We start from the raw sequence: 24,012 nt of genomic DNA on the forward strand, positions 1-24,012 counted from the left end.
CCTGCTCCTCATGGCGTTCCTCCAGTCTGGAGCTTTATTTCTCCCTCCCACTAGGGGAGTCCAGGATCAGAGTCAACAGACTGTCCTCTGCGCACAGTGTGCGCGACTCCAGGGGCTCGGCCTTTCGCCGCGCTCCCAGGACTCCACCTCACAGCTCCGTCTCCCCCTGCCGGAGCCTGGGTCCCCAGGGACTGGCCCAGACCTGGAGTTCTGGGCGGTCTGGACTGAGGCTCAGAGCTGCCGCCGGAGGCTTTGTTTCTTCCGGCTAGGGTAATCCAGCATCAGAGTCAACATTCAGTCCTCTGCGCGCCATGTGCACGCGACTCCGGGGGCCCCGCATTTCGCCGTCCCCCGGGATTGTCTCCCCCTGCTGGAGCCTGGGTCCCCAGGGTCTGGCACATAACTTGGGGCTCAGCGCTGCCGGTTCGGGGGTTCAGCCCAGGCTGGGGATTCTATTTCCTTCCTGCTAGGGAACGCCAGGCAGCACCCAGCCCTCTCCTCCTCTCCGGCTGCGACCTCTCCGCGCGCGCGTGCGTGCGAGCGCGCAGCATGTCTCCGTACCTTAGGCTTTTTTTCAGCTCCTCTGATTTTCCTTCTGGTTTTCTCCCTCCTTCCTATTGTAGAGTTTTCAGTCAGTCGACTACCTGTAGCTCTGGGCAATGTCCACTCTACATTTTAGTTGTATTCCCTTGAAATTGTTGTGAGCTGCTGCGGCTAGGTGTATACCCGAGCAGCCATCTTGGATCCTCTCCCCCATGTTTTTTTTTAAACAATGGTATATTGGCTCACATTTTCCTAAGACAATTGAAGCTATATTATCCATGGTGAAATCTCATTTTATCTCGTGTTCTTAAGCAAGTTCATCCAAGTGCACTTAAGGTGAATTTTCCTCTTTGTTATTGAATTTTGCACTAGCCAATTCCAATCTGGCATCAGCAATTATATGGCTGTAGCTGGACACTTATCTGGAAGAAATAGAGGAACATCAGCATCTCTGGGAAATGGGGCTAAAATGGAATACTTTAATAACACTCTACATTTGCTTCGCACTTCAGAAGCTGACCTCATGTAAGTGAATATGCATAGACTCTGCCATTGAGTGAGCTTCAAGTAGATTACGTTGGTTCTCCTAGCAGCTCTGAGCTAGACAAAGCACGTGTGGTACCCATTTTACAGAAGAGAAAACCGGGAGCTGAAGGGACTTGTTCAGGATGACAGCTAGCGGCAGAGTTTCATGTACAGCCAGAGGGGCAGAGAGATCTCCTAGCCTAGGAGGTGGTCTCACTTGTCCCAAGAGTTCCTTTGGCCATAAAACCTATGGACCCTTTTAAGAAAAATGATTTTTAATATGTTTTTTATTCATTTCTGAGAGAAGGGAGAGAGGATAGAAACATCAACAATGAGAGAGAATCATTGATTGGCTGCCTCCTGCATGTCTCCTACTGGGGATTGAGTCTGAAACCCTGGCATGTGCCCTGGCTGAAAATCGAGCAGTGACCTCCTGGTTCATGAGTTGATGCTCAACCACTGAGCCACACTGGCTGGGCCAGAAAAAAAATTTTTTTTTCTGTGTGTGCATAAAACAAAACACACAGGATTATGAGGAAAATAAATTATAATGCAATAAGTTACTCAAATATTTAAAAATGTTTGTGACATAAATCACATTTTTGAGATACATGTACATATAATCACATTAAATATGGTAGGTGTATTAAATACAGTACTTTCGAAGTAGTGATGATCAAAAAACACTATTTTAACATATCTGAGCTACTATAATATGCTAAAAAAATCTCTCATTTCTTTTGGTGAAAAGTCACAGGTTCTGCTAAGATTACTGTGATCTGCTGCCTACAGTCAGAAGGAAATGCTCAATTTTAACTAGAGGTTAGTGAAAACAAGAATATGACATTTTTTTCATCATCCAAATTTTTCACCACCCTCCCTTTTGAATTTTATCCATGGCCTTGTGGGGGTCTGTAGACCCCCAAATTAAAGAACTCCTTATCTAGTCTAATTCCTCATAAAACAAATGAGAAAACTGAGGGGCAGAGCGGGAAAGTGATTTGTCTAGGAATACTTAGCAGTGCACTAGTAATAGCAGGCATTAAACTAGAACCAGGGTTGGAAAGACCTTTCTCCAAGGTGGTTATGAAAAAATCAAGGCAGTAATCTATGTGATGCTTAGCACAGAATCACACATGCGGTAGCGTCAGGCGGAAACAGCGATCACACACAGCAGACGCACAGAGACAGGTCTTCCTGGAAATCTCCTTAAAAGGGAGACAAAGTCACCTGTATGCACCTTTTGCCCTTGCCCCTTTCCCCCTCCTGCCTGGAAGAGGGACATTATAGCCACATGAGAAGGGATACGGCCTCTCCTGACACTACGAACAGGCCACACTATCTGTTCCTTAACTGCCTACAAGTGACAGAAACAAAAAAATCTTGACTCGTCCAAACCACTGCTACTTGTATCTGCTAAGTGCAGCCAAACTCACGCCTTGACCGACACACACACCTCCTCCTGGCCCGATGACCACGCCTCTCTGAGCCTCTCAGCTATAAGAGCACCAGTTATGGTTTCTTGGCGAGGATTCAAGGAACCAAAGGATGCACCGCAGTGCCCGGCACATTAAATGCAGATGTTGTTATTGCTGTCTCAGTGCATTGCTGTTCAACGCGCTTTCTACCACATTGGCTCACAGCTTCAAAACCCCCACACAGCCCCAAACATGGCAACTCAGCCTGGATCAAATGCCTGTCACAGAAAGGGACAGCTTATGAAAATGCTGACGGAGACAAAACACCTAATAATTAGTGGCTACCAACCAGACACATGGAAGCAATTAGGAGGCTTATATAAATGCAGGGGACTGAGGCCACTTCTCATTTATGCCAAGATTCCTGCATGAGCCCCGGAGATGTTTTTTCTGCCACTGAGCTGACTTCACAGGGAGGGTGTGGGATCAGGAGTGAGTGCAGAGGCTGTGGGAGGCTGCAAAGGACCCTCAGACTTCAAAGCCCCGCCCCTTACTTCCTGCTCCAGTGGCCACTCTGCTGTGGACTTCAGCCATCAGAGCTGGGGACCCATGGGGTGGGGGTGGCGGTGGCGGTGGTGGTGGCGGTGGCGGCGGTGGCGGTGGTGGCGGCAGCGGGGCAGGCATGTGTACGCCTACGGGCCTAAGACGGGGTCAAAGGGTAAAGAGGGAGTGGAGGTTCCTAAAGATGCATCTGGCCTACAGTCTGGTCACAGGATGGAGCTATTGCCCCAGGCCCTTTCCCTTCCCCTCGCACTGAGACTGGGGACCACTGGGCAGCTGGTGCCTGACTCTCACACTCAGGGCTGGGCTGCTGCTTTAGATGTATGGGGCAAGCTAAAATCCGTCACCCCTTTCAGTTACTATCCTCTCACCGTCACCTTTTAAAAGAACACCATTTACAAACTTCAGGCGGAAGAATAGGACTAACTTGGAACCTGTCACCACTCCCCAGAGATGACATTAACAACAGTGTGCTGTGTGTCCTTCCGGGAGATTTCCGTGCCCTGTCTGCTACGGACTGAACTGTGTCTCCCCCCAAAATCGTGTGTTAAAACCCGAACTCCCAATGTGACTGTGTTTGGAGATCAAGCCCATGGGACTAAAGAGGGTTAAAGGAGATTATAAGGGTGGGGCCCTAATCTAACAGGTCTGATGCCCTTACAAGAAGAGGAAGAGTCCTAGCTGGTTTGGCTCAGCGGATAGAGTATCGGCCTGAGGACTGAAAGGTCCCAGGTTTGATTCTCGTCAAGGGCATGTGCCTTGGTGCATGCACATCCCCAGTAGGTGGTGTGCAGGAGGCAGCTGATCAATATTTCTCTCTCATCAATATTTCTAACCACCTGTCTTTCTCTCTGTGAAAAATCAATAAAGTATATTAAAAAGAAAAAAAGAAAAGAAAATGCCACGTGAGGACACAGTGAGAAGGCAGCCACCTGCAAGCTAAGGAGAGAGGCCTTGTAGCAACCAAGCCAGCTGACATTTTGGTCGTAAGACATCCGGAACTGTGAGAAAATAAATTTCCGTTCTCTAAGCCACCCAGCCTGTGATATTTTGTTGTGGCAGCCTGGCTCAATATGCTGACTTAATTGTATAAGTACACGATTAATATTCTTAATTATGTAAGTACATGAGCAGGACCGTATCTCAAAATACTACATTGTGCTTAACCTGTCTATCTTTCCCTTCCTCCTTTTACCAGGCAGGCAGGCAGCTTTTCCAATTCCTTAGCGCAGGGGTGGCTAACGTGCCCCCCCTGGAGGGTGAGGTGGGACTGGGAGGCCGTGAGACTGACAGGCATGCTTCTTCTTGACCGCCCATCCCTGCCCCTGCTGGGGGATTCTGAGGAGTCACACAGATCCCCGTCACCCTCAGGGTCAGCGCGAGAGGCCCTGGACCAGCTCCTGTCTCCTCAGCTCTAATGTCCAAACTGGAGGCCTCTCGGCCCCCCCCCCTCCCCTTGCTCCATTGCGGTGACACAGTGACAGGGTGGGGGTGAACAGGGGCTGGTACAACCTGAGTTCTCAGCCAGAACTTGCCCACAGCCCGTATTTCTCAAGGTTTGATGGGTTACAGTTTCCAAGAAGTAACAGCAGTAATTGAAGAGCATACTTCAGTCATTAGCATATTCTCACTGTGATTTTTGCTATTTCTGTGATCTTCTATTATTGACATAAATCTTAAAATATTTTAATCCTTTTCTACTTAATAAGATGTATATTAAAAGGAGAATTTTATGTCATCTGCATGATACCAGTGCCACTTGCTCTAAAGAGAAGTTCTCGGGGACTCTTTCCCCTCCCCGCAGGGGGAGTCTGTTCTGTGGGACTCATCTCTCTCCCCACAGGGGACTCTGTGCTGTGATTCTTCCCCCCTCCCCAAGTGTGAGTCTGTAGTTGTTCTTCAATAAATTCCCACCTTTGCTATACCAAAAAAAAAAAAAAAAAAAAGAGTTCTCAGTAAAATTAAATACAATAAAAGCAGGATTATTAAATTTGAGCTCTGAGCCTAGTTGCAGGCAGGACCCTCCAGTAAAAAGATGACAACCCGCTTTACTGCGGTGGTCTGAAACAGAGCCTGCACTATCGCTGAGGTAGCCTCTACTGGAAACGTTTTAAATCTTGTCTCTTCTGATAAAATTGGCGCTCGAGGAGGTGCCCACACTTATCCCCTAGCTCTGCGGAGTCCCTGGCCCAGCTCTGGTAGCCCAGGTAGGAAAATGCAACCTGAATTTCACCTTCCCCACAGTCCCACAGCTCTCCGGGGGGAGGGACTCGGAGGCAGGCTCACCTCCCAGTCCCAGGAAGGAGGTGGGTAGAGCCAGCCCTCAGTGTTAGTGCACTTCCTGCCTCATGGACTTGCCTCCTCCTGAAGAGAGCCAGGGCCAGTGATGTAGAGACCCTCGGCATTGGAAAGGCTGTGAGTATGGGGTCTCCCCACCGGTGGGGGCTGAGGCCTGCTGAGATATGGATTCGTTCCCTATTGTTGCTGAAACAAATCACTACAAACTGAGAGGCATAAACAGCTCAAATGTATTCCCGGACAGTTCTGGAGGCAGGGAGCCTGAAAGCAGGTTCCCCGAGTTCAAGTCAGGGTGACAGCAGGTTCTTCTGGCAGCTCCAGGGGGGCATCTGTTTCCTCGCCTCTCCCAGCATCCAGGCACTGTCGCTATCCTTGGGCTCCTGGCCCCGTTTCCACATCTTTATCTTTATTTTTGTAAACATGGAACGGATCACGAATTTGTGTGTCATCCTTGCCCAAGGGTCATGCCACTCTTCTCTGCATCTTTAAAGTCAGCCAAGCAGCATCTTTAGGTTTTTCTTTCCATCCTTCTGGGTCTGTCGTCACTTACCACCTTTTGGCTGTCTCTGACTCGGCTTGTGTCCCTCTTGTTAGAGTGACACTGTGATCACATCATGTCCACTGGGATAACCCGGGATAATCTGATCACCTCCAGCTAGATCTTTAATTTGATCACATGTGCAAAGTCCTCTTTTGCCAGGAAAGGTGACATTTCAAGGCCAGGGATTAGGTGGTGGACATTTTTGGAGGCCATTATTCAGCCTACTGCAGACCATAGTAAGTTTCATGTAAGGTCCAGGAGGAGAAGTAACCTGTCTGTCTGGTCACCACTGACTACCAATGACTTGCACGTTGCTGGACACGGGGTCCCCGGATCATAAAACAGGAGTGTATTTCTAGTATCACGTGAGCTCACTCATCTAGGGGAAATGATGAACAACAAATACTGATGAACAAGAACAGCATGGATCAGACTGTTGGACCTCAGAGGGAAGGTGGGGGGTGGGGGGGGGGTGTGAGGATAAAGGGGAGAGATCAATCAAAGGACTTGTGTGCATGCATGAGTCTAACCAGTGGTCATGGACAACAGGGGGGTGGGGGCATGAGTAGGGACGGGTTTGGGATGGGAATGGGGAGGGGGATGAGGACAAATATATGATACCTTAATCAATAAAGTAACTAAAAAATAAAATAAAACAGTAGTTCGACTCATGAAAGCTGTACTACACTCTTCCAAGGTGTTACCTTCTGCCTACGGTTTAGGAGGTCCCCAGATCCCCTGAAGCCAACACACAACTCCAAGTTTTCTTAGTCCAGATTCTAGAACGTCTGGCTGCGGCTGAAACACCAATAGGGGGCTCCGAGGAAGTGGACGGAGCAGAGCAAGCTGAATGGCAAAGCGACTTTGCTCCTAGTCGCCTAGGCGCGACGGCCAGCAGGTGGCGCCCGGGGCCGCCTTAAGGCCGAGCTTGTCCGACTCGGAGCACCTGCTCAGCGAAGGGGGCGTGGAGCGGCCTCGGCCTCGGACACTGCGGTGTCTGAGGACTGTTTCCCAGTCTCGGCACGTACCGGGGAAGGGCGCCACGCTCCGGGAGGCGAGGGGCAGTCCGAGAGGCTGCGTCTTCGTTGCTGGAGACGCCGCTGTGGCGCCCGCCCGCTGAGCCCCGGGAGAGACCCGCCCCCCCCCCACCCCCCCCCCCACCGCGGGGACCCAGGATCAGAGCTTCTGGCGGTGGAAGAAAACAAGCTGAACACCAAATGTGCACGAGCCTGCAAAAGGAGGAAACTGAAACCTCCCGGCGTGGTTTGAAAGGCACGAAAGCAATTGCTGCTTGAGCTCTGGGAACAGGCTCCCTGAGCTGCTTACAACACTCGCCCCGGGGGAGGGAGGAAGCAGCTTTTCCATCTCAGTGTGAGGCCACGTGGGTCCCTGGAGGGGATCTCGAGGGGGAGTAAAACGGGGTGCTTTTCCTGAGGGGTGCACGCTCAAGCACAGCGGTCTAAGGACCACCTGGAATCAGCAGGGGAAGGGGGAGGCCGCCTCACCCTGCACGCTGCAGCAGAGGCTCTCTCACCGTCCTGCTCTGCAAGAGCCTGAGGATGGGGGGTGGGGGGTGGGGTGGGGAGGAGGGGGGAAAAGGGGGTAGGGGAGGAGGGGAAGAGCTGGAGCTGCATTAGCTGTATGCACTGGCCCTCTCCACACCTGGCTGAGTCAGCATGCACACACAGGAAGCATCTCAGTACGGATTCATCCTTCCGATGGGGATCCATGGGACCTCGGGGTGGTGCCACTGGATGGTTTTTTTGTGCTGTTCACTCATGTTCTATCCCCAACCCCCACCGCGTTCCCTTCATTCGAGCAGGCGGCAGGCTTTGTGCTTCCAAGTCTCGGGTGAGGCAAGAACAGAGGGTATTCAGGGTGACAGCAGGTGAAAGGTTTCCTGGCTTTAGTTTTTTAAAGCCCCAGAGAGGGCAGAGCTGGGTGGGTGGGGGAGGAGAAGGGCCCCTGAAGAAACAGGAAGGTGAGAAGAGCTTCCTTCCACACACAGAGACTTATCCAGGCTCGGAGTGTGCAGAGCAAGGTCGGTCGGCTCTTTGATTCAAATCCTTGCCTCTTCCACCCGGAAGCCCTATCATCCGGACTATTAAACTTTTCTAAGCCTAAACATGAGACACTACGAATGCCTACCTCATTGATGTGCCCTAACATTATAGCTTTAGTCCCAAGGTTCTGAGATATTGATCCTTGTTATGGGCTGATTTGTGTTGTTCATCATTCCCCCTACTCCCCCCCCCCCCCCATTCATATGTTGAAGTGCTAGACCCCCATACCTCAGAATGCGATTGCATTTGGAGCCAGGGTCTTTAAGGAGGGAAGAGGTGTAAAATGAGGGCTTTAGGGTAGGCCCTAATCCAATAAGCTTACTGTCCTCAGAGGAGGACATCTGGACGCAGACACACACAGGAAAGGTTATGAGGTCACCCGCTGAAGACGTCCATCTATCAGCCACGGAAAGAGGCCTCAGAAGAAATCAACTCTGCCGACCCCTTGATCTGGGACTTGGAGCCTCAACTGTGAAAAAACCAATTACTGTGGTTGAAGCCACCAGTCCACAGATGCTCTAGCCAACTAACACAACGCTAAACAAACTTTGGAGGGCCTCAAGGTTGACCAGCAGAAAGCTGCCTGTCCTAATTTAAAATATTTTTAGGCTTAAAAAAGAAGGAAATCCTGCCATTTGCAACAACGGGATGAACCTGGAGGGCATTATACCGAGTGAAATAAGCCAGACACAGAAAGACAAATACCGCATGACCCCACTTACATGTGGAATCTAAACACATTGACTCATAGAAGCAGAGAGTAGGTGGGTGCCAGGGGCTGTGCTGTCAAAGGTACAAAGTTTCCATCATGTGGGACAAATAGGTTCTGGAGACCTAACACACAGCAGGTGACAATGGTTAACAGCACCGGATAGCAAACCTGAGATCTGCTGAGAGAGTAGAACTTAAACGTTTACACCACAAAAAAGGAAACTATGTGAGGTGATGGATATAATTGGTTTGAGTGTGGTAGTCCCATTTTATAAAACATCGCATTGTAACCTTAAATATATACAATTTTTATTGATCAATGATGGTACCTCAGGAAAGCTGGGGGCAAACAATGAAACCACAAAGCATATCCTTTCTGGCCCCATTGTCTATTTTTTCCCCTCTCATGCCCTCTGTCTACTTTGCAACCCAAGGCCAGTAGGTGCCAGACCGTAAATCTTGCCCCCCATTTTACCAGCTCTGTAGAGAGAGAACGAACACTTGTTGGGTACCAATTCGGTACTAGGGTAACGGTTATGGAAGTGAATTCCAGGGTCAGACCAGGTAAAAATCTTAAGTCTTCCCTTTGTTTCTAGTTACCTGTTATGGTATAACAAACTCACAACTTTTACTAAATTTCATGTTTACTCTTAGTGTAGGTCGATCACCTCTTTGAGTAATATGCTTCTTCACACTGTAGGACATAAAATTCCTATACTGTCATAAGCTTGTGTCTTTTTTTTTCAAGGTAGGCCCTGAGTCCTAAAACACTGGAATCTAGTTAAAAACAACAACAACAAAAAACCCCCACCAAATTTATTTTGTCTTTTTATTCAGATTTTCTAAACCTTTGATGACAAAGTAAATAATTGCATAATTAATACATCTGCATAATTAATACAATAGCTACTGTTTGTCAGATGCTATCATAGTGACTGGCATGGTGTTTTACCCTCATGCTTTTATTTGACCCTCCAAATGTTCCTATGAAGTGGGTGCTATTATCATCCTTATTTATTAGTTAAGGAAAGTGAGGTTTAGACCCAGGTCATGAGATGCCCAAGTCACACAGCTACTAAAAGGCAGAGGTGGGAATTGAGCCCAGATCTGAAGGGTTATCACACCTTCCTGAACCACTCACCTCTTTGATTGGCAGATGTGTCCTTGTGCCTCAGTGACAGCAAATGACTCGGCAGTGCCTGGCTGCCAGCTAGAGGTCAGAGTGGAGAGGACCTGTTTGCCCCAAGGGCTCTTGATGAACTGTGGGCCCTGCTGGGCCTGACCATGGGGCGATGACCTGAGAGGTCAGCGTAATGCAGGGTCTGGCTGGGGGTAGATCGGGAACCCAGCACTTTTTGGGGATGTGAGCCACTGCCTGGTACACCTCCCTTCTGGAAAGAGGCAGATCCCTCTGCTGCCTGTGTGGCCTCCAAATACCAGTAATGCGTGAGGTCATCAGAACCGAGTGGCTCAGGAAATGACTTTGGTGCCTGTGGCTTCAGATATCTGAGGGCCAAATTATAACTTGCATCTGCCCAGTGATTTACTGCTCGGGGTTTATACCACCATGACCTCACTGACTCCTTTTGGCGTCCCGGTGGACTGTGATGGTCAAATCCATTTGACAGATGGGGAAACAGACCGGAAGAGGCAAGGTGAGAGCTCAAGGTCACAAGAGTGTCAACTTAAAATCTCTCCAGTGATTCCCAGTCCTATTCACTTGCGCGAGCTCAGTAGTCTTCAAACTGCTCTGTGTGGAGTTCTAGGTGCCTGGGCAGGCCAGAGGCAGGGACTGAGGAGGCGGAGAAAGGAGAGAAAGAAGTGGCCCACTTCGCGCAGGGCCACACCTGTATCAGGATTCTGTGTCAGGCTGGTTTGAAAGATTTGCGCCGCTAACAAAGTATTTTCAGAGAACTACCCGAGCTTCTTCCTCCCTGGGAATTGGATCCTGGCTCCTCTTTCTCTACAGGGGCAAGAAGAGACCTGCTTCCTGTTAGATGAAGCACTCAACTCCAAGATGGCAACACATGGGACTGTAAAAGGTCCCGTTTAGTGTGATGGGGTCACGTTATTCATCCCAGTCTCCCCCGCTGCAAAGAAGAGGGCTTGGCCTACATACTTCTGAAAATCCAGTTTGGCTTAAGTAACTGGGCTGTCAGGCTTAGCTAATCAGATCTTAAACAGGGCGAGTCACCTGAAATCACATGAAAATGTAGATTTTTTTGTATGTGCATATTTCTGTAAGTATATCTACAGTTTTCATCAGAGTCTAAAAGCAGACTGCGATACAGAACCTCTAGTTTCCCAGGACTTTTTTCCCCCCCCCCCAGAACTGCTGGAAAACCTTTTTTGGGGAAGGGGGTGCTCAAGTAGTAAGAATGATGTGAGAAAACTATTTGCATAAAGGAAACAAGGGCGACATATAAAGGTAAGCAGAGCTAAAAAAACGGGGAAATGGATATTCCTCTCATGCTTTTTTTTTTTAATTGCAGGTAAGAAAAAATGCTCCCTATCCTTTATTCTTCTAGCAAACTGGAGGCTTTTAGAAGTAGGAAAGACCCTGGAATCAATTCCATCATTACACAGGTGGAAACCGAGACCTAGAGCGGGGATGTGACTCTGGAGGTCATACAGGAACAGGACTAATGCCAGAACCGAGGTTACCTGCTCTGTGTGACTTTCCTCAGTGCTTCTTTCCCAGCAGCCGCCAGGTGGAAGAGCTCAGGAGGGACCTTGTGCCCAGGTGTGTGGCTTGGCCACATGGATCCATAATTACCCAGAAAATTCTGCAGTCTGGATTTTTTCAGAGTCTGTGGGCACAGGCAGACAATGGAGTGTTTGGCCTAGGGCTGCCAGGAGGAGGTGAAGGAAACCAGCCCATTTCTCTGCCAGGGTTCCATCCCTCCCTGGTGCCAGACCCACCTAGGGTCCTGCCCAGGCCTGGGGTCCTAGCGGTCAGGGCCAGGCCAGACATTGCCAGCAGGAGGAGTTAGACATTGCTGAGCCAAAAGCAGACAGGCAGGATTTATGGGACAAGGCCCAGGGGTCACTTGCAGCCACTGGGTCAGATCTGTTTAGCTCTGGGGGGTGGGGGTGGGGCAGTAATGGCAAAGGCAGAAGTGGATTCCAGGGGCCCCCACCACTATTCTCCACAGCATGGCCCGAGGGGCTGGGTCATACCAGCCCCTGCCTGCCACTCCCTCCCCCCACCTCATCACACATTACTCACAGCCGCACAGGAGAAATGATCTTTAATGTCCGACTTTGTTTCCAACTCCGCCAAAGTGCCAAAGTGCCAGCGTTCAGTGTAGTTCGAAGAGGGGCTTGAGAGGTACGAAGTCACGAGACGAACAAGGCTCCCGCTGCCTCCTGGGCGCGCACTCGCTCTGCCCCCCACCCCACCCCACACACATGCACACCACACGTACACACACACAGACACACGCACGTGTACCCACAGTTAAATACATGTACAGAGGGACTCATTTATATATATACACAGAGAGAGAGAGAGAGGCGTAACCCCGGCCGGCGTCGGGCCCCCAGGCTCTCGGCATGCGCGGCCCAGCTCTGCGCCGTACCTGGCACCCATGCCCCTGCCAGAAAAGCAGCTGCCCCTCTCCCCACCCCCCTCCCCCCCGTTTTCCCCCTCCCCGGGGCCCGGCTCCCCCAGGCGCCGGCGATCCCCTCCCTCCGCCAGGATTCCCTTCTCCCGGACAGGGAGCCCTACGACGGCGCGGGCGCCAGGGGCATGTTGGTTTTGAAGCCGGGCTGCCCGTTGGCCACGTCGGCCTCGGGCTCGCAGCCGCCGCTGCTGGCGTCCCCCTCGGTCCCGGGGCTCTCGGGCTCGGCCAGGAGCTGGAAGGTGAAGAGCGAGCCCGAGTCGCGGCGGCCGCGGGGGCCCGGGGGCTCCGGCAGGCCCAGCAGCGCGCCGGGCGCCTTCCAGCCGGGGTAGGCGCCCAGCTCCAGGGCCGGCGGCGCCCCGCGGCCCAGGCAGCCGGGGCTGGGCGAGGCGGAGGGCAGGGTCCGCTGGCTGCCGCTCAGGCAGCTGCCGCCGTCGTCCAGCGAGTCCTTGCGCGACTGCGAGCGCTCCAGCGAGCCGGCCCGCGCCCACGGCCGGTAGGTGTAGGCGCAGCGGCCCAGGCGGCGGCGGCGCCGGCGGCGGCGGCGGGCGCGGCACTGGCAGCCCAGGATGCGCAGGAAGGCGCGCTTGAACTCCTTGCTGGAGCACGGGTAGATGATGGGGTTGAGGCAGCTGTTGAAGTAGCCCAGCCAGAACACCACCTTGAACACGGTGTCGGGGGGCTTCAGGGTGGAGAACAGGGAGCCTGCAGGGGGAGGGGTGGGGGGCACAGGCAGAGAGACAGACAGACAGCGGTTTGTGAGTAGTCACACCCTCCACGGGCGCCACCTGGGCAGCCTTCCCCTCCTTCTTCCCCTCTCCCCACCTCAGGATCCTCCCTCCATCCGGAATGCTCGCCTTTCCGTCTCAGAAGGAATGAATGCTCCATTCACCTTTAGGGCCAATATTGACCCCCCCCCCCCCCCCCCCCCCCCCCCCCGCTTCACCCATGAAAGCTTTCCTGCTCTAGCTCAGCAGCACCTAAGCTCCTATAGCTCTAGATTTCCTGGGGCAGCGCTCACCAGTTTCTGCTAAAATGCTATTAGCCACCCGCAGTTGCACGCTTCTTTTGGGTCGGAGGCACTCTGCTGGGCCTTTACTTGAATTGTTTTATCCATCACAGAACACCATGAAGTAGATGCTCATTTATTTCCATGGCAAATATGAGATACATTACAGACCTTCCCGCGAAAGGTAAAACATTAAAGGCAAAATATGACAATGAAAAGGAAGATCTTGTTGACCTGGGGATGAAGGAAAATGACCCAACTCCTCAAAAAGGTAAACTACAAGAAAAGGGTGGGAGAACATATTTACAATGTCTAATAAGACAGGTAAAGGGTTGATATTTACAAGAAAAGGACAAAACGGCATTCCCAGTAGAAACACGGACAAAGAAAATGAACAGGAAATGTACAAAATAGGAAACCTGAGGGTTAATGAGCACATGATAAGAAGCTCAAAGTATTAGGTAGTCCAATAGATTAAAATGAAAACCATAAAGAAATATAATTTATATCTGTTAGGCTGGCAAAAACTAGGAAGATGGGCAGCACCAAGCGTAGGCAGGCTGTGGGGACATGGGGAGCCTTGTGCGTGGCCGGTGCGGGCAGAGACTGAGAAGCCTGGAGAGGACTCTAACACCACGTGGTCCAATTGAGTCTACACACACCTCCTAACCCAGCAGCTCTGCTCTAGGGCCTAGATCTCAAAGAGTTTTTACATACGTCCATAAGGGACATGTATGAATGTGCTCAGAGCAGTGCTGTTTGTGGTGACAGGGAGTTGGAGAAAACCTGGGTCCCTCACAAGGAATTATGGGACGGCAGAGTGGGGTAGATGCACAGCATGGAGACTGTGTGGCACGTAGAGGCCCCGGTTGACAAGTCCATATCACAATACGGGAAGGTCTTACATACATTGTTCTTTGTGGAAAAAAAAAAAAGTAGGAGACAATGAGATTTATAACAATACTATTTAAGTAACACGCCAACCAACCACACACATTTTACAAAATTACTTTCAAATTAAAAACACACACACATATTAAACACAAAATGAATGATTAAAGGTGGAGGCAGAGGGAAATGGGAATGAGGAATGGGAATAAAATAAGAATGATGCCCAACCCAGACCTGTGATGACGAGATGGTATGAAGCACTCCAGTGAGGGAGGTTGATAATGGGGGAGGCTGTACACATGTGGCTGCAGGGAATATATGGGAAGTCCCTGTACCTTCTTGACAATTTGGGTGTGAACCTGACATTGCTCCTAAAAATAAAGCCTATAAAGAGAACCTCACTTACTTAAACTAAAAAAGCAACACATGCTGAATTGTAAAAGATTACACATTGCACAAAAACACTTTAGAATATAGAGTTCAAATCGAGGGGGCCAGAGTTACCAGTAATAGTTTTGTTTTTATCCTCTTAGGATATATTTTTTAAAGTGGAGTCATACACATACTTTTCCCCAAATTGCTTTCTTTGCTTAGAATACATATAAGACACTCTCCCAAGTCAGGGCATAGTGGGGCTGCACCACTCCCACCCTCTCCTTCCTGTGAATTACAGCCTACTGTCTGGATACACAGCAGTTTACCTCACCCTTTCCAAATGAGAGCCAAATAGGTGATTTCCAATTTTCAGCTGTTACAAACTGCAGTCAGGAAAAGCCTCTTGCATTTTGATTTCTGCACGTTTGAGTGTTTCTGTAGAATTAATTCCTATCCTAGTAATCACTAGGCCAGTTCCACACTCAAGCAAAAGCACTGACAGCCAGCAGACTGCCTTCTGAACTGGTGGGTGGCAGCGGTTGGCTCTCGTACCAGGGGCCTGCCACCTCTGCATTAACACAACCAAATGATGATTATTTCTGTAAACCACTGTGGTGGAAACCTGCTTCCAGGAAGCCTGTGTGTGAGACCTCTGTGTGGGGACTCGATGTATCATTTGGGTAAGCTGCTTTTCCTTTCCAGGCCTCAGGGTCCCTCCTTTGGGTGAGCCGTTTGATCTAGGTCCTCTCTGGCCTTAGAGTCAGTCTGTGAGGTCTGAGATGGAAGCCCTGTCCACCCCTGCAGGGGTGAGTCAGTTTCTCTGGACTCACCACACAGGGGCAGTGTAGGTCAGGGACTGGGCCAGCTAGTGCCTGGGATTCCTTGCATATTTCTGCCCCTTTCCTCCTCCCTCCCCGCCTAGCAGCATCGTAGTTACTGGGAATAGGGGCCCTGTTTGCCACACTGGCCACCCTGGTGGGAGCCAAAAAGCCTAGTTAATTGAGGAAGGTGCTGAGCCTCTTTGGCGTGAAAGAGGATGGGTGGCAGGGATCTTTTCTGCTGGGCATCCAAACAGACCTTAGGGGAGTAAATAGCAACAGGAACTGAGGGTTCCTGGAAGCCTGCTCTCTGCTGGAAGTCAGCGCTCTGCTGGCTCTGTGACAGGGCCACAAACTCACTGTGCGTGTCCCTGAGCCTGGCTCCACTTCTCTCGCTTATGACATGGTCCAGGGCTCCCTGCCCTGTGACTTACAATCCTGGCTTGCCAGGGCTGGGTAACCTTCCTTCACAGAAGCTCTGTGAGGATAGGTGACTTGCTCAAGGGCAGTCAGCTGGGAAATGGCAGAAAGACCATCAAAACTATTTAAGTTGTTCATTTGGTTCCACAAACGCTTATTGGAGCACTGGGGTTAGTGGCTAAGGTTCTGTTTAGAGGCCATAGGTAGGCAGAGCTGGCTTCCCAGTTGCGTGGCTTTGGAGAAGCTACATGACCTGGTGTGGCTGTTGCCTGGAAAATAGGGAGGGCGACAGTTCTGTGCATGGATGAGATGAGCTTCTTGGGCTTGGTCAGTGCCAGGCATGTTGAGAGCACTCCTGTGCAGCTATTCTGACTGCTTCCAACACAACTATTATTACCACGGCCATCCCTGCCAGTATTACTGCTACAAAGATGAGGAAGGAGGCCAAGAGGTTGAGATCTGTGCTGACCATGTATTGGGACTCTTACTTCACTGCTCTTTATTTAAGAACATATTTTTATTGATTTCAGAGAGGAAGTGAGAGGGAGAGACATAAACATCAACGATGAGAGAGAATCTTGGGTTAGCTGTTTCCTGCATGTCCCCTACTGTGGATAGAGCCCGCAACCCGGACATGTGCCCTGACCAACAATGGAACTGTGACCTCCTGGTTCATAAGTCAACATTAAACCACTGACCCACACCAGCCACGTACGCTCTTTTCAGTATAGGCCCAAGGATGGGTCCCGCCCAGGTGGTTCTTGAACCAGCGGGAATTGTATGTGACTTACACCTATTTTTCTGGGGGAGAATCCACAGCTGTCACCATGGGCTTGAAGGAGTCAGCAACCCTAGAATGGTTAGACCTCACTCATCTCAAGTCTATGGTTTCCAAGCATCAGTTACTGCCCTTGGATCACCTGTTTTTACTGCCTTTCTTTAAGTCAGGTCACTTAAAAAAAAAATTAATCCTCACCCAAGGGTATTTTTCCCATTGATTTTTAGAGAGAATGGAAGGGAAAGAGAGAGGGAGCGGGACAGAGAAATATCTATCTATCTATCTATCTATCTATCTATCTATCTATCTATCTGGAGGGTAAGAGAGAAGGACACACACACACACACACACACACACACACACACACACACTGGTTGGCTCTCACACATTCCCAAACTGGGGCCAGGGATTGAACCCGCAACGCTTCAATTTGTGAGCTGACACTCTAACCACTGAGCATACTGGCCAAGGCTGAGTTAGCTCACTTTTGATATCTAAATTTTAAAAATACTTAAGGAAGCTTTTATCACTATTTAAAAACCTGTACCGTTTGTTATAAATAGAATGTCGTGGTAGAGAAAAATGAGATCAACCAGACAGTGGTGGGTCAAAGGTCTGCTCTTTTTCAAAAAAGGAGATTAGCTAGGGTTGGAGGGTGTTGAAGACTTGCTGCCCTAAACTGAGGGAATTCCTCTTTGAGGAGCCTGAATGGTTGAAAGAGAAGTGAACCTGGAATACTGTTCTCACTGGCACATAGTAGGGGCTAAATAAGCAATTGCTCAATGACTGACTGACTGAGTGTATAATTCACAGACTCTTGTGCCAAATCTAGCTGTCATTTCAAGTTATTCTGCACACCACTCAACTCTACTGAACCTGAGTAGCAGTGTAGGCCCAGTCCTGGGAAACCACTAGCCAGAAGCAGCCATGGCTCCATTTTGATGCCTCCTGTAGCTTCTTACTGAGGCTTTAAAAGCAGATCAAATGAGACAACACTTCTGAAAGGGCTTGAAGGGATTGCAAGCTGGACACCTGAATGGGATGAGGAGGAGGAGTTTGAGGGGGATGGATAAAGCTGAAAGCAGATGGTGTACTTGGGCCTTGCCTGCTTTAAGGCGATTTAGAGGGATTTTGAAGTTCAAGGATCAAAAGCTAAGGCTGAGTAGGATTGGCACAGGGAGAAGCATTTCTTGGCTGGACGTGGTCCCAGCAAGTCATCCTTAAGGTGCCATTCATCAAATCTGAACAGGGAACGCAAGGTCTCTGTGACCCTCCTCTCTTCAGAACCATGGGGCATGTTTGTAGAATAGTAGATACAATTTAACAAGCTCACTCTGTGCCAGCCACTGGGCTAAATGCTTAATAACCATCAGTTTCCAGTTATTCCTTCAACAGTCACTGTTCCCAAGGCAGCCTGGCATGACAGTGCCTTGCTCTAGGGGGCGCCATTCTACACTGTAGTCTCCATGCTGTAGCCTACTACAGCACTCCTTGGTGACTGTCCAACCTGCATGTGTCTGCTGGAGGCCATTACTGGTGTGTGTGTGTGTGTGTGTGTGTGTGTGTGTGTGTGTGTGATGTGGGGAGGAGAATGGAAGGTAACCTTCTCGAGGTCCCGGAGCTAGTTAGTAGGTAATAGAGTTAAAATTTGTTAGCATGGGCAGCCTCTCAATCACTATTAATACAGCTCATGGGAAAGTACAATTTGTATGCTGACATGTATAAAGGCTGGAAGTACATACATGGAAGGAAACCAACAATTTTATCCTTGGGTGCTGAAATTATGGGGTAATTTTCCTTCTATTGTGGTTTTCAGTCTTTTTCTAAATTTTCTCCATAAACGTGAATTACTTTTTTAATTGGTAAAAATCCAATGAATATTATTTAAAAAATGGTCCTGGCCAGTGTGGCTCAATTGATTGGGCATCATCCACGCACTGAAAGGTTGCTGATTTGATTCCTGATCAGGGCACATGATATGGCTGTGGACTGGGTCCCCAATAGGGGGGGCAAACGGAAGGCAGCTGATGGTTGTTTCTCTCTCTTTCCCTCTCCATTTCTCTCTCTCTCAAATTAATAGCAATATTAAAAAAACAACAACAACACAACAACCCAAAACAAAAGATACTTAAAAAAAAAAAGATACCATGTTTATTGGGGTCCTTGTCATGTATTAGCCAACTTTATGTTTTATTTCATGTAATTCCCATAACAGCTCTATGAGCAAAGTGGATTATCCCTACTGCAAAGAATGAAGATAAAACAGAAGCCCAGGTGGAGGGCCACACTGCCCAAGGTTCTGTGCAGGTAAGAGAGGGTTTGAAATGAGATCTTTTGTTGTTAAACTCAGCAGCCTCCTCTGTTAGTTTCTACTGTGCTTATGGAGCTTTACTGTGGGGCAGAACTGGGCCCTTTTAATTCTTTATGTATACCTACATCCATAGGCCTTTATTAAACACTGGATGCAGGAATGACCGTGGGAGGGCTTAGAGACTGTAGTGAGGCATGAGGACCTAATGCATCATTTATCTGGTCCACACAGGGTTGGGTGGTTTGTAACATCCCTCTGGACTCTGACATTCTGGGACTCTAGGCTTATAAATTTGACTTATTTCCTAGTCAGCATCAGATAAGCCGATGACTGCAGCGCAGCCAGTGGGTGGTGAAACTGTTTGATCAGCTTGTAAATAGAGTGGAACTCCTTTGCAATGTCTCTCTCTCTCTCTCTCTCTCTCTCTCTCTCTCTCTCTCTCTAAAAATTACGTTATTATTGATTTTTAGAGAGGGAGAGGGATATAGAAACGTTGATTTTAAAGAGAAACATTCCACCCCCCCTCCCCTCGCCCCATCCAACTGGGGATTGAACCTGCAACCCAGTCATGTGCCCTGACCCGAAATTGAATCGGTGACCTTTTTGTACCAGTGACCACACTCAACCAACTGAGCCACACTGGCCAGGGCCAATGTCTCTCTTCTTAGGAGCACTGGCTATACCTACAGCCAAGCACAGCCTTTCAGTTGGCTAAAAAAACACGAAAAAAAAAATTAAAAACAGTTGCTGATTCTTTCAGCACCAGCTTTATAAGGGGGAGGAGGGGGGAAGGGAGATGTTCCTTGGATTTGGAAATTCCCTTCAAGGTTTGAATGAGATCATAAAATTGTCCAACAGATACAATATTTTTGGGGCCAACAGGCCCAAGTGAAGTTTTATTTTTTTATTTTTTTATTTTTTAAAAATATATTTTATTGATTTTGTACAGAGAGGAAGAGAGAGAGATAGAGAGTTAGAAACATCGATGAGAGAGAGTCATCGATCAGCTGCCTCTTGCACACCCCCTACTGGGGATGTGCCCGCAACCAAGATACATGCCCTTGACCAGAATCGAACCCGGGACCCTTTAGTCCCCAAGCCGACGCTCTATCCATTGAGCCAAACTGGTCCCGGCCCAAGTGAAGTTTTAAAAGAAATGCTGAAAACAGTAAGAATCACCAGAGGCACCGTTTCCAGTGAACTAGGAGCCAGTTATGAGGCGCTGTGCCTACAACCTTCGCTCACACCGTCTCCCAGCAGCCCTGCTTTATCGTGTCTCATTGCACAGACGAGGACATTGAGGTTTAGGAGACAAAGCCACATGTCTAGTAAGTGGGAGAGCTAGGACTAAAATCCATCTCTGAAGTCTGCTTCATTGTTTATTAAGAAAAAAGAAGCTTCTATTTACTTCCTTAAGCACCAGGTAATTTCTCCCTCAACTGGGAACAATCTCTCTTTTTGCTGAATTGTCACAGCACTTAATCTCCCTCTGCCTTGAATTACAGTTGCTTAGGGCTATGTCTCACGTCCCCTGATTAGACTGTGAACTTCTAGGAAAGAGAATTCTTGTCTGATTTGTCTCTCTCTCCCAGAGACTGACATAGGACAGGCACGCAGCCAACCTGTGTTACGTGAATAACAGTGGGGGGAAAAGAACTGAAATATGTTCTCCCCTGGCTACTCAGGGTGAGGTCCCTGCAGAAGCAGCATGGATACCACCTGGGTGTTTATTAAAAATGCTGAATCTCTGTGATCCAGTAACTCAGAATTTGCCTTTTAACAAGATCCCAAAGTGAGAAGCATGGCCTTAGCCATGTTTTTCTGGGTGTCTTGGGATTCATGGATGAGCAAAGGCTGGGCTGAGAGCCACCTCACCCTGGGACTGACCGACCCCCTTGCCTTCAACACTCCAGCGGCTCCTAGAGTTTATAGGATAAAGTTCAAACTGCCTAGGCTGGAATTTAAGACCTGCTCAACTTGGCTGCAATGGCCCGATTCTTCGCAACATGAGTTCACTTTCTGGCTCCTTTCCCTTTAGTCACGCTGTCCACTAGTGTGAGAAGCCCTTTCCTTTCCCCTCCTCCTCTCTACCCTTCCCAGGCCTGGCCCAAAGGCCTCTTCCCATAACCACAGCCCACGATGCACAGCTTCCTCTGAAGCGTGAAAGCAGGAGGAAGGGATGTGCAGGCCTCAAAGACCTGCCAAAGTCCAGATGACCCGCACACCTTACCTAATGTAATGCTCAATTCCCTGTTTACAGATGTGAAAACTGAGTCTCTGAATGTACAGAACTCATCCAAGGTCACACAGCTATTGAATGGTAGAGCTGGGATTCAAACCCAAATATGCCTGGTCCCAAACTTGGACAGTTTCCACAACAAACAATATGTCTAGAGGCCAAGAATTTTGAATCACTGTATCCCAGAGTTTTTTTGTTTTTTTTTTTAAAGACAAAAATTTTTTAAATTGATTTTTTACAGAGAGGAAGGGAGAGGGATAGAGTTAGAAACATCGATGAGAGAGAAACACTGATCAGTTGCCTCCTGCACACCCCCTACTGGGGATATGCATGCAACTAAGGTACATGCCCTTGACTGGAATCAAACTCAGGACCCTTCAGTCCGCAGGCCGATGCTCTAAACCAGTCAGGGACCTAGTGGTTCTTTACTTAACAATACTTATTATGCAAACAGTTGAGCATCATATAATTTCAGGGTCTCACAAACTTGCTGAATCCCATTCATGGTACACCCATGAGGTGCACGGTCACCAGATTAAGGGTCTCTTGATGTTCTTGTCACAGATTTCTATCATAACAGCTATTGGACTTACTAAGATTCTATTTCCCTCGTTTACAAGTTCCTTGAGGCTAGGGTTGATCTTACTTGTCTTGGTTTGTCCAGCACCTAATGCAGAGCTTGGCTTATAGTGAAGGTCTGAAAAGATTTGTTGAGCACATGATCTCCTCTTCATTTGTTGTATGCATAGTAGGTGCTGAATAAACGGTTGTGGAGTGACCTCTTGTATTTTTCCCTCCTTTTACTTATTTATTTAAAGTGTGACACAAACCAATGCCCAGTGTGGTTCCCATCTCCTTTCTGAAAGCTTTCCTGACTGCTCCAGGCCTCTTCTCCTTTATTTCCCATAAAAACAGAGTCTGCAGCAGATGGGTTAACACGAAAGGTTACTGTTAAGGGATATGATGCTTGACTTTTTAGGCAGACAGCGTCCAGTCTCCTTAAAGATGGGGTCTGGCTTTGCTAGCATGGCTCAGTGGTTGAGCATTGACCTATGAACCAGGAGGTCACAGTTCGATTCTTGGTCAGGGCGCATGCCCGGGTTGTGGGCTGGATCCCCAGTGTGGGGCATGCAGGAGGCAGTGATCAATGATTCTCTCTCATCATTGATGTTTCTATCTCTCTCCATCTCCCTTCCTCTCTGAAATCAATAAAAATATAAATTAAAATTAAAGATGTGATCTGTGTCCTATATTTCTAGCATAGGGCTGAGCATATGGTCAGTGCAATCAATTGATTGACCTATTCTGTCTTCCAGAAGGGAAGCTACCTCCCTGCCGAGGCCCAGAGGTGAGAGCTAGATGGGGTGGAGTGGTGTCTGTAGCACTTAAGGGTCTACATGATGCCAAATGGAGAGTGTTCCATGCCTTGACCTCACTGAAAATAGCAATTTCCCTGTAGAACACTTTCAGAATTTGAGCATTGGTGGGGCCTCCGTGAAGGAAGCTGTAACACTTCATAAAGGGGCATAAAGATGATATGCATAAAGGAGAGACTTTAGTCTGCTTTAGTACAGGAAGTCTCTACCTAAGATGACTTCAGTTTTTCTCAAACTAATTTGGAAATTGAAGACAACCTCATTAAAATTACAACAGGAGGTGGTTTCTTGGGTAGGTGGAGGGGAACCTAAATGATCCAAAGTTAAGTATATGGAAGAATATGGAATATGAAAGAATAATCATGAAAAAACCCCCAGCAAGGTCAATTAAAATAAATAAGAATAGTGGAGGTGGTATTAAGAAGATGGGTTGATCCACCCTTACAGATATTAAAACCCATTATAAAATCCAGTAACTAAAAAAATACTAGAGCAGGAAGTGCAAGAAGAGGCAGATAGATCAAGGAAATTATACAGTTTGTAAAGACAACCATATAACCATGAGAATTTTATATGCCATTTCAATGTTTGTGGGAAAGAAGAGATTATTCTGTCAACACTGTTGGACCAAGAGGCTAGCCCAAGCATGTCAAACTCGTGGCCTGTGGGCCGCATGCCTCGTTTATTTGGCCCACGTTAGCCTTTGATATGGTCGGGCTAGTCTTTTAGAAAAAATAAAGGTGGAGTTCTACTTTATTTCTTATATCAAAATAAGCCCATATGGATCCAAGGTTTTGAACATAAAAATTATTAAAATATTAGAAAGTCTGAGTGCATAATTTTATTATTTTGAAATAGGAAAGACCCTTTTAAGTATGACAGAAGCTTAGAGTCTGTAAAGAGAAGTATTGGTGAGTTTGCCTGGACATTTCTGTAAATTGCAAACTTCAAAAGCAAAGCTAAAAGAAGAACTGAGAGAAATATTTGTAATTTAAACAACAGTAAAAGGAATAATATTTCTAATACACAAAGCTCTGTTTCAAATCAAGAAGAAAAACAACTTAATACAAAACAAAGCAAATAATATGGATAGGCAAAGACGTACAATGAACAGCCAAGAATGAATAAAAACACAATAAAATTCTTTCAGAAAATAAATAATGCCAATTAAAAAGTGGCAAACTATTCTAGATCTCTTAGTTTGGGAGATCTGAAAAAAAAAACTAAAATTGAGAATACCCGGATATTGGAATTAGATGGTAGCATAAAGGTTTATTAACTTATGGGGGGAAATCATAACCAAAGTGAAGTGGGGTGCAGGGAGGGGTGGTCCTACAGTGGCTAGGGCAAGGCCTGTGTGATACCGAGGAATTGAGAAGGAACTGGCCAGGCAGAGCGGGTGCAGGGGCAGGTATTCTAGGCAGAGGATCAGGATGTGCATAGAGCTCTATGTGTGAAAGAAGTTCGTGTGTTCCTGGGAGCGAGGGAAGTCAAAGTATATGGGAGAGATGG

General features: G+C 48.3%; 1 protein-coding gene across 1 annotated transcript in view; it reads right to left on the reverse strand.

Annotated features, from left to right (window-relative positions):
* Nucleotides 1-11,894: 11,894 nt before the first annotated feature.
* The window catches only part of ADRA1B (adrenoceptor alpha 1B), a 46,205-nt gene continuing 34,087 nt past the window's right edge, over nt 11,895-24,012 (reverse strand). Inside the window, exon 2 of the mRNA XM_084884112.1 lies at nt 11,895-12,988. Within this exon, the coding sequence (XP_084740238.1) occupies nt 12,387-12,988 (602 nt within the window). The 3' untranslated portion in view covers nt 11,895-12,386. The remainder of the gene's footprint in view (nt 12,989-24,012) is intronic.

The sequence above is a fragment of the Pipistrellus hanaki genome, assembly GCF_964339955.1.
Source record: "Pipistrellus hanaki genome assembly, chromosome: 5".
NCBI classification, from domain to species: Eukaryota; Metazoa; Chordata; class Mammalia; order Chiroptera; family Vespertilionidae; genus Pipistrellus; species Pipistrellus hanaki.